General features: G+C 35.3%; 1 protein-coding gene across 1 annotated transcript; it reads right to left on the bottom strand.

Moving 5' to 3' along the window:
* Positions 1–5881: 5881 nt before the first annotated feature.
* Positions 5882–11654, bottom strand: LOC104519969 (low-density lipoprotein receptor-related protein 1B; the record flags this gene model as incomplete). Its single annotated transcript, XM_010170540.1, has 4 exons — positions 5882–6542; positions 8070–8168; positions 9197–9341; positions 11564–11654. Coding segments are annotated over 4 exons (476 nt in total), but the record flags the coding sequence as incomplete, so codon positions are not given.
* Between the last annotated feature and the right edge of the window lie 297 nt (positions 11655–11951).

Here is an 11951-nt window from a genome sequence, read left to right on the forward strand (position 1 = left end):
AACATTTTAAGCTCACAGTGGTAGTGTATTACTCCAGCAAAGGTCTATATGGTGTACTTCACACTTGCCAACATTAGGAAGCACTCTCTGAAATTCAGGACTAATGGAAGTCACCAAGAAGAATGTATTCCAATAAAAAGGGTCAACTACAACCTATGCAACACCATTTTCTGACCTTAGATGACACCCAAACTGAGTTATCAGCACACTACTCTCAGTACAAGTGATCTCAGGGAAAATTCTCTCCATTAAATTATCAAGATCCCCTCAGATACACAGGCAGAAAAACAGTTTAGAGATTTGCTCCAGCAAAACGCAGGGCTGGACACACTCACTGCATCTGAACAACAAAATAATTCCTCTCTGGAAAGAAAGGTCACTTACCTGGCACTGCTCTTCTTTAAGATGTTTTGCCTGTATGTACATTCACACTGGAAGCATGTCTATATGCAAACACCACAGGCACAGTATCCATAAGGACATGTCTTAAGCTTTTGCTGTATTTTTTAAAAATTTCATGAAAGGAAAGGAGAGTAAACCTTCTTCTTTTTTTTTTTTACTCTCAATGAAGTCACAATGTTTTCCAAACCTTACTTCATGGCAGTGAAAAACAGGATGAGGCTGTGAATTACAGATAGGTAACATGACTCGGAGGAGAACCAGAGTTTACCCATATCTGTATCAGCTTCCGAGGGGAAGGTGCAGGCTGCTCACCTAAACAGAAGGAAGAGCAGCCTCCTGGTTGGAGTAAGATCTTTTAGGACAAGTGTGAATGGAGGTCCAAGCAGCTGCTCTAACCCATTATGGGAGCCAACACGTTTTGCTCAAGTCAGACACACAAGCCCAGGCACAGTCAATCATCCAGAGAAACAGTCTCTGAGCTGACAGCGCACCCTGTAACCCCTCAGTCAGAGGTATGGACACGTGGTTATTCTTTCTGAGCACCGTGAAAGAAAGGCAGTACACGGTAATGCCCACCAGTAGGGCAGGAGCTCTGGGACAGAAGACAGAAAGCTCCATCTGACATGCCCTCTGTTACAGCTTTCCTATAAGATGTGACAGCTCTCACACCCAGCAACGATGTGTTCTTCAAAGAGCTTTCTAACAGACCAGGACTCCACCACCTGCAGACTGGGTTACTCTATTAGCCACGTGGGTGATGCCCAAAACTTACAGTCATCAACAGAATTAAATCTTTAAATTGTCTCCTGCTCTTTGGACAAAGCCAAACCGTTCAGGTTCCTGGCCTGATTTAGGTGTGTGTGGCACACACACAGGCCACCAGATTTGGACATCAGCACATCCAGGCATGTCGATGCAGGTGGAAATTCATTCCTCTGAGGCTCAAGTGCAATCCCTTCCCCATCCCTTGAGCAACTCAGATAGCTGAACACTGATTTTGTTGAGTAGATCACCTCTTCAGCCAGTAGTGCCATGAATATGCGTGTGCTTCTCTTATTCTGTTTATTTCTAATGAATCACCAAACACCTACTTAGGTCACGCTAGATTCCTGCTTGTGCATTACCTACGTGAAACACAAGCGAGAAGCTGTTTGACTACGCAGCTTTTTTTCTGAAATCTTTTGAGGTGCTACCTCATGTAACATTCAAAATTATTTATTTAAGATTCTGAAAAATTCAGTGACCAGCTTGTATAATCTTTTTTTTTTTTTTTTACTCCAGGTTGAACGCTCACTTTAAAGGAGGCTAAAAATAATCCTCTAATTAATATATAAAAATTAATATATCCCTTGAGTTTCCATGGTAGTTTCAGCTTTTTCTTTCCACTCACCTGTGAAAATGAGTTTTTACTCCAAACAACTACACATAATTTCTGCTACTATACATACTGTGTATATCTACATATCTTGATTTTTTTTTTTTTTTTTTCCATAAATGAACCCTTATTAGGTTCAACAGCACTTCTGGAGGTAGTAGTATAATTATATTATTTCCAGGAAAAACTCATTCAACATCCTCTTGAGGCCAGCAGACAGTCCCTCTATTCAAGTCCTACTTTGCAGACCACTGTCAGTGGTCATGAGAGTCACAACATGTGATGGGCATGTGAGGCACACATGACATGCAGCTGGCACAGGGAAACAAACAGATACTTTACACTTCTTTGATCCTTTTTGCCATTTTACAATATGGACACTAAATCAGAAACTTATTTTTACCAGAACTGTATTTCACACACGTGGAGATGGTAAACATGATAAATTAGAGCACTAGGATGGTAAATTATCATTCCCTCCACCAGTCACATCCTTCTGCCCATCTAAGACCTGAAAATGCCAAATGACTCACTATCTCTGCAGATGCCCAGGGCTAGACAAGACAAGATTCACTGTTGGTCTCCTTGTTCCACATGAAAAATGTCTTTACTTTTAAGGCCAATTACCTGGAGGACTTTTTATTATCACTGAAATTTCTTTCCTTTATCATCCTCTCATCTTCCGAAAAGGGGGATGCACAAGAAGATATTTGGTTTTATTCTGAGAAATTATGTCCCTTTATGTAAAACAAATTTTCTGAAATGCATTTACATAGAATTTTATTACATATGTGACTGCACTGATTCTGGTCACTAAGAGCTTGATAAAAATAAAATAACTACTGTTATATTAGGACCTTCTCCACAATATCTCACTGATAGATAATAAACTTCAGTAGAAGTTTTAAAGGCATTCCACTACAGAGCTTTCCTTCTACAAACATCAAACCCCATGACTGTCTTGGAAATGAAAGACCAATTTAAAAATGCACTTCAAAATAAATATCCTCAATTGTGCTTCCTAGTGCATTTATCAACAGGACTGCATTCACGCTGGTAATCTTAGTTGTGGGGAATGACTAATCAAAGTAACAAGAGCATCATCCATCACAATGTGTCATTTTGAACTTTTGTTGTCATAATTTAGTGTTTATGCAAACAATCGCATAGAACAAGAAGCCTGTGACAAGGCAGCCACTCCAATGCACTGTTGTGATTTGTCAACATACTAATATAACCTCTGTGAAAAAAAAAAAAGATCCATTAGGCACAACTCCATAAGGTTCAGCACAAATACTTTTTTTCATATGTTTTGCATAGAGCTTCTCCATTCAGCAGAGAATTTAAGAACCTAGTTTGTGATGAAGCACATCGTGTCACCCAACCCATCCAGCTCATGTATTTTTTTTTTTCTGTTGAACAAAAATGTGGGTAATGAAAATAAAGAGAGACAAAGCTGTATCATGGTCACCCAGGAACCTGCAACCATTCCTTAGTCTAAAAGTAAAAAGTAAATGAATAGTGCATTTCAGGGTTAGATTTATCAGAAGTTCCATTTCCCTGAATAATTTTAATACCTGATATTTATGGAACCCACAAACTGCATCACATTGCTAAGAAAAATCATTAGTACTGTGGAAGAAAAATTTTACCCTGATGAATTCAGTGAAATAATACAGTACTAGCATTTCACATGAAAGGTCATTAGTATCTTCAGGAAAGCAACCACAAAAAGCCTTGCAACTATACCCTGAAGAGACAGAAGTTTTAATCAGTGATACAGGCACATTTATCCAATTTTTTTTTTTCTTCTAAGCTTAAAATACACAGGAATCTGTGGCATTAAAAACAGCAAAAAGGCTGCGGAAATGTACAAAGTTAAAATGTTTTGTTGTTCTTTGTAAAAGTTTATGGAATTTCCTGCCCCAAATTATTTTACTCAAGTTGTGAGGATGCACGTATAGGTTATTGATTAATTTCTCAACCTTCCACCCTCCAGCTCCTTGTGTGTTTTGCACAGCTATGGAGCCTGGGGATCCTGGGGCTGTTAAAAGATTTTGAGAAACAGTTCCAGTGGAGAACCGTGGTAAAGTAAAGTAACAAACAAACAAAAACATCCATTGAGGATTATTACATTGATGTGTAATTTAAAGATCTTTAAGGCATGGCAGTGGTAGAGCTCAATATCTCCATAAAAATTCTGCCTATAAATGTAAGACTAGATTCTCATCTAATATCCAATGTCTAACAGCTCAAAAAATCCACCATGTATTTCTAAGGAAATAAATACATTTAATTTTTTAAAAAAGCAATTTACACTTAAGCAAGTGTAAATAAAAAGTCTCACCAAAAGGAAACATAAGACATCACAAAATAAATTTGATCAGGTCTATACAAGAGTTTATGATTTCAAACTCATGTTACTTGTAGACTCACTAGTTAAAATTTAGTTCTATCTGAGTATTAGAGATATGAGATTCTCTGACAGAAAATAAACTGTAACGTTTCTGAAAAGACCAACTAGTTACACCTCATAACAACTCTAATTATGCAAAGGTTGAGGGCCAAATCCATCTCTGATTATGTCAGCAGAATAAAGGCAGAACCTGTGGAATCATAGCTGTATGGTATGAAACCATTTAATACGATATTTTTATAGAAAATAAAATAGCTTTAAAATTCTATTGACATAATATACAGCTTTACACTTAAGTTATCCAAGTGTGTGCAGAGCTGCCAAAACATTCAAATAGAAGTTGTATAAAAAGGGAAAATTGTCATTCAGAAAAGGAATTTAGCGATCTGTACAAAGCAATGTTCTTTCCCTTCAACTTGCTCTTCTTTAGGTTTCATTTTATGTGTTAAATTTAAAAATTAGTCAACACACTGATTTAAGTATGTAGATTTTCATTTAAATAAATCAGTCAACAATTTTTTTATAAAGTATTTAACACTTCATTGTAGAAACATAGGCAAAATGACTATTATAACCAAAATGAAAAATACTGTTCAATTTAAAAAAATGTACTTAAACAAGAACCTGAAAAAGTTTATGATATGCATAACATTGTTCAAGCAAAATTGCACTAGTATTACATAAATCAAGAGTTTTATAAAGGCCCCAATATGGCAAAGTTTAGAAATAGGTAGTATGCATGCACAATATTACAACAAAAATCTTTTATAAAACAGCAGTTATTTTTGTAATGCTTGTACAAAGGGAATAAAGAGCAACCACAAACATATTTAATCTGTTAGGTTAATATATTATGATAGCTAAAAGTCAGTCATGTCTAGCAGAGGAAGGAAGAGTCCTCCACAGTATAGGTGTGAATAAGTCTTTTGTGCCTTTAAAGTTATGTATAAAATATTTCAATTCAGTTCAAACCTGAAAGAAATTGTATTCTTTATTTCCATCAAAATTAAAAAAGGTGAGTCAGATTTTTCCTCTTAGCAACAACAGAAAGCAGACCAGGTCAGAGCAAGTGCTGGAAACTCATACTGATGCTTTTCACTTTCGATAACTGGATTTTGATATTTAACCCAGACTACTGAAACTCGGGCTTAGGTAAGGTTTCACTAATATGCAAATTGGTTATGTTTCACCTCAGTTTATCTTCACGTACAGAAACTGCTGTGTTTTGTATTCTTCAGTAACTCTAAACAGGTATGACTTTTTTTTGTGATTGTCAAAACTGAATGCTGTCATCATCTGTGTGTGCTTAAGGTTTGGGATTTGGTTTTTTCCCTACTGCTTGGTATGTGTTGGGGAATTATGAATCCATAAGTAATGCATGTGATTAAGTGAATAAACATATAATGCATGTGTAGGCAATGCCCTCTTGTGCTCTAGGGTGGCTACTGTCCTACAGGACTCTTGGAGTTCATACGCTTTGTCCCACAGCAAGTAAGGTTTCAGCTTCCAAGATATATCGTTACTATGTTCTATAAGGTTTTAATAAATACAAAGCTTGTTTACATGGTATATATGTTTAGTATATCATGTACAGTCACTGAATTTCTGAAACATAATCATTGTGTTCATGCAGATCATTAGATGTTTCATTTCTATAGTCTTGTTTACTTCTTGGCAACCTAAAGCTAATTTAAAAGCAACTTATGTTTGTTTGTGAAAAGTTATCTAGCTTTATCAGGATCTGAAGAGAAATTCTAATGGGCACAAAGAAGAGAGTAGACCATTCAATCATTCTTTCACCATTTAAAATAAACAAAATTACACACTGTACTACAGCTTCCAGACTACATAATGAAAAAGTGCAGATACCATCTTCATTGATTAAGTAGAACCAAAAAAGTTCATAGAAAATAGATTGCTCATTTTCACGCTACAAACGAATATGTTGTTCGCAATTTTAACAAATTTAAAGGTGTGTTATTTCAGCAGCATTGTTGTAAATTGTACCGTAGTGCAGTTTCTTTTTCATAAAAATACCTTACAAATGGTCAGTCAAAAGTCATCAGCAAAAGAAAAACCCAGAAAACAATCAACCAAACAAAAAACAGAGGTAATGCTGATGCCAAAACAATTATAATACTGTTGGTACATAGAAAAGTAATCCTTATATTTTATACATTTATACAGAGTATAAAAGGTAACAGCAGATTATGCCACAGTCTCCCTTATCCCAATATCTATTTTCTTTGGAAGGAGTTCTCTTCTTTCATCAACACTTGCTAAGGAGTTTCGACAGTTTTGTCCATCCATGTATAACTTTGCATATACTGGATTGGCGTAATTTGTTGGCTGCAGAGAAATTAAACATACATTAGATCAGTTGGATTAAATCAAAATAAACGTTTATGGAAATGGAAATGGTCTTGTTAAAGCAAGAACAAGTACACACAAAATATAATTGGACATATTTAATAGATACCTGGACTTCTGCAAACCTGATGAGTTAATTATTTAGTTAAAAATTAAATTTGTGATGATACATGCTATTAAAATAATCAATGACATGACATGCAGCATATTATGATATTAAAACCATAGAAACAATGGCAAAAATTAAAATAAAAACCTTGAAAAATGTCTCTGAAGTTGACTTGTCCACCTTATTACACTGGAAGGTTTCAGAATAGGTATGAAGAAGTTTATAGAGAAGGTGCACTGTGAGACCATGTGACAAGTTTAACAGTAGAAAACTGCAACCAACAGTTTCCATATATTACCTGTTCTAAGACATCAGCATCCCATCAATAGCTGACCATGTTTTCGAATTCTGTGGCCCAAATATACAACATGATTTGACCAAAAATTCAGTACTTTTGTAATGTAAATTAAACTTTAATAATAAACCAGCATAACTGTTCATATATCATAGTAGTTACAGATTGAGAAGTATTTTCTCAACAATTTTAGTAGTTTGGACAGTAATGAAAAAAAATCTACTGAAATGAGTGGTACTTCAGGACAAGTCCATTTTTAATCTGCAAAGCAGAAAGCTGTCTGACAGCATAGAAGGACGTATAACATGGATGAAAAGTTATATGTCTCCTATCACTCATGCTAAGGAGAAAGCACTATCCAAGGGTTATCATGTAAACGTCTCCACTAATTCCTTCATTGTTTGTGCCTTTTTTGCCTCCTAGAAGACACCTGCTATCCAACTAGGTTTTCAGCTTTTTACCTATAATAACCACAAAGGGTACCTTGTGGATAAAATCTTCCTTTTCTTTAATAACTAATGAAACAGCACAGCTTTGCTTACACAAACACTGAGTGGAACATCAGTAAGTTACCAAATAAGTAAATTAATTTGTGTACGTCAGAAGTGGATAACCTTTAAACTACCCAAAGCAGAAGTGGGTCGATTTTCTTTACTTTCCTGAATACACCCCGGGTAACAAGGAATGAAAGATGTCTAGAATCTTAGTTCTTCCTTTCTCTGTTGATCAATACCCTTTCTGAGCCTAGGATTCAGATATTCCTTAGGCTGGCTAGCTACGTCAGCTACTCATTTAATTAGCTAAAAGTTGCCTATTCCACCCATTGCAGATGACAAAGTGTCACATTGCTTACTGGCTTTGCGTTCCTTTGCAAAGACACATTTGCAGTTTTAGATCATGTTACAATGATGGGTAGAGATGAAATTTTGTATGTAAACTTAAAATAGAAAATTTATTCTTTACTGCCATTCCTCTTCCCATTAAAAGAAGAAAAACAAAACTAAAAACAAACAGAAAATGCCTCTATTCAAAAATGATAGACAAACTTTCTTTAGAAAGGGGCTGTGGTGGAATGAAATGGATTTGAATCATCATTTCTCACCCCTGTTGATAGTGGTCCTTTCAAGTCAGAGTTTAGGTAGATTGATGGAGCTGTGTGGGGAAGCTTGAATGCAGTGGGCCCTCCCCCTATGTATCTGGCCTGTATAAACAGAAAATTTTAGTTTCTGTGCTAACAGAGCATTTTCCATGTGTATTTATCAACACTGTTAAATCAACAGTGCACTGAGGAAAAATATTATTTTAGAGTGATCTGCAATTAAAAACATCCATTTACAGGTACTCTCCAGCATGAAAAATTCTTGCATTCAATAAGAGAATAAAATTCAGCATTTTAAAATCATTGTCCATTAAAGATTAGAGCCAGACTTCACAATAAGCATCGGCTCAGTTACTCTTCCTCCAGCAAGTAACTCCATTTTCAGCTTACCTCTTGCATTCAGCACCCTGACTATGTGACTCTGCGATGACATTCCTAGAGCTAACGGTAATCCTGTTATTGCTTTGTCAGAAATGCCACAGAATGATGGCTGCCCTTTGGTGTATGTTTGATTACGGAGCTCTAGGAAAGATATCGCAGCATTACCCCGTTCATCCCATGTCACATCACTCAGGGAGTTCAATCACTGAAGAGTGGTGCTGCAGAAGTGACAGCATCTTTTACAAGAAAATGATAATACTTACTAGCTTTGTGTAAACATTTAATCTATCTATCCAGCCAGGACTCTGAATCCTTTATGCTTTTGGAAGTTTTCATATATGAAATGTTAGCCCCATATGTATGAATAGACTCTTTCACACTTCGAAAGGTAAACTGTACGACAATATATTTCCAGTCAGTATTTGCAACCAGATGAAAAAGATAGGTTGCGATTTGTCAACTCGAGGAGATGTGTCTATGACAAAACCTCATTTTGTAGTTCAGTTCTAACTCTGTTTTGGTAAAATGCAAGCACTAGGAATATTGTCCACCAGCAAGCATCAGACTGCAAACCAGCTGTAAATATATACATGAAGTTTATTCCGATTAAATCTAACTTGCCTTTATATTCATTGTGTAGCCAAATCTAAACGTCATTGGTTTATGTTTCTATTAATAACATTTAAAGTCAAAACCTTTATAAGACAAAATAGGTAGTGATTTTGCCATTAGAATAAGAAAAAAATTACCTTTTCTGCATTTACAGTAAAATCTGAGGCTAAAAGACCACCTTCATTGTGATCATGGCCCACCTCATACATGTTATATGACGGGTTGCCAATTTCTACGTTGATTCCTCCATTTATAATGGGTTGTCTTCTGATAGTTTTTGTCCTATAATGCAGAAACACACACACAAAAAAGAAGCGAGTGACATTTCAAGTAATTTCTTGGATGCTTCATCCTAAAATACTACAAATTTTATTTCATTTCTCTTTAATCACTAAGACCAACAGGATGAAAAAATGTTTCCCACAGAGACAGTCAGATATAGATAGTCTGAGTCTACATGTAGATTTCATATAAGCTGGAAGGATCTTTTTATTATTTTTCTCAGTTTTGTAGTGGCATGAATTAATAGAAAGGGCTCACTCGTTGTCCATATGCCTGACTTCCCCCTACTGTTTCCAGATTTCCCTCACTTCCCAAGGAAAGCCTTGCAAATTCATTGCAGATTCCCTGCAGTAATGAAGATGGAGCGAATATGAGTCATGTTCCCTGCTCATTCATTTAACTTCCATTTGAAATCAGTTGCCCAAAGTCAGTTGTAATCTGAAGACAAGCAAATGGTTTCATTACAACGCATTAAAAATGTATGAAATTCTCAGATTTCCAGTTTGCATTCCCTGTCAGTGGTTATTGGAAAGCTGAAGTTCAACTTTAATTTTTCCAAGTTTTAATAGAAGTTATAGTCTTATTTTTAAACTTGAATTAGGTATCAGTAAAGATACGTGACTGAGTTGAATTGTTTTAGTTACTGAATTAATTTCTTTTAGGTAAGGAGGTGATTTTAGTCTGAGCAATTGAAATAATCTCAAGAGGGTAATTTTTCCCAATGCAATATGTTCTCTAGAATTACAAGGGAATAATAGGGAGCTCATAGACAGGATGATAATAGTCAAGTCCTGCTGTTTGGTTGAGAAAGATACAGTCAATGTCTGAAATCTAATACATTAAAGGATCTGTATTTTTCAGAAAAGGCATAGAAAAAAACATTTCCTAAAATAAGTACTTATCTGTAGCATACAAGTGTTGAACATCTACATCTAATTTAATATTTGACAGTCATCTTTGGAGAGATTAAAAAATCCTAAAATACATTTTTAGATATAATTTTAAGAAAAAAAAAAAAAGTTCTTCATTGAGGTTAGTTCTATTATTCTACTGAAGATCTATTATTTAACAACCTATTCCCAATAACTTGTTCCACTTAAACAATTTACAGACCAGTAACTGGTTTTTGGGATTTGGATATCACTGTATTTGGTCTTTAGGTACAGCAGCAAGCGATGACATCCATGGAGCCTGGCATGGTCAGCATTACTAACAGCATGGTCAGGGAATGTATTCATCCTGTTGGCTTTTCAAAGAAGATTTAAAAAATTAACGCTTACTAGTTAGCACCACAGTTTGCAGGGGGAAGCTATGCATGTTGTCAGATGGTAGTAACTTAAAAGATTCTTTTAATCTATAGGACTGAAATAGTCCAGGTCTCCCCTAGTTGGTCACATTCTTCCTTATTATTTGGAATCTTTCCTTGTTAGATCTGCATTGCTATTAACGTCACTTTCCCTTTTCTCTGGACACAAGAAAGTTAGCAGCTCTCTCAGGTGCCTGCATACAATAGAAACACCCCCATTTCCCCTGCCACCCAACATGGTCTTTGAAGAAATGACCAAAGTCAAAATATCTACTACAGCCTCTAAGTTCATTATCACCTCTAGGGCAGCTACATTGAAGAGAACAAAAGATTCATTGTTCAGTTATGGAATTTGGTTTCCTATACAAGATACTAAAGAAATATATCAATGAGGAGAAGGCTTCAGACTCTACACTACAGTAGATACTGTGAACATTGTTTACATCTTCACTATAACCTATATAAAATTGAAAAGAACTAATTAAAGTAAATAAATTGAAGTGAATTGTAACTAGAAACTGGAAATTCTCAGGCTCTATCTGAAATTATTTATAGATATGAACAATATTAATTATGTGGTCCTGATTAAATACATTAACCTTGTTTATTAAGTTCACTAAGTCTCTGGATAAAATTATTAACACTTGTACAGCTTTGGCAGGATTGAGCAAACTGGATATTATCTAGTGAATGTGGAATATAAGTATAAATAATGTACAAGATCCAGCAAGAACCAAACCATAACTAACTCAGTGCAACCAGAAACAAGTTTTGGGTTGGTTTTTTGTTTGGTTGTTTGTTGTTTGTTTTTTTTTTAAATATCTGCTCTAAATATCTAAAGTGAATTTTTTATATCAAAAAGATACACATAAAGATTTACTTTTTTAACTTCATACATCAATATAAAATTACTTACCTTCGTTTCCTTTTGCAAAGAAATAGTCCAATTACCAGAGTAGTGATCAAAGTCACCAGTAAAACAAGAGGAACAATGATTGCAATGCTTCCTAAAACAGGAAAAGGAAATATTATTGAATACACACAGCTACAGCTAGTAATTTCTTCACAGTTGTAAAACAGTTAAATATTTTTTTAAAAATAAATAAATGCCCTCACCAACAAATGCAATTTCATGTGATGAGCTTCACTGATTGTTGATCAATAAAAAGAAATCATCACAGATATGGTGTGCACACAAACACTTTTATCAACGAGTCACGAGCGTCCTCTTTCTGGATACTAAAACACTTGGGACTAATTCCCTGCCCTCATTTGTGGTGACATCATATGAAGGTATGTGGAAA

This window comes from Antrostomus carolinensis, unplaced genomic scaffold, assembly GCF_000700745.2.
Source record: "Antrostomus carolinensis isolate BGI_N321 unplaced genomic scaffold, ASM70074v2 Scaffold41696, whole genome shotgun sequence".
In the NCBI taxonomy this organism is placed as follows: Eukaryota; Metazoa; Chordata; class Aves; order Caprimulgiformes; family Caprimulgidae; genus Antrostomus; species Antrostomus carolinensis.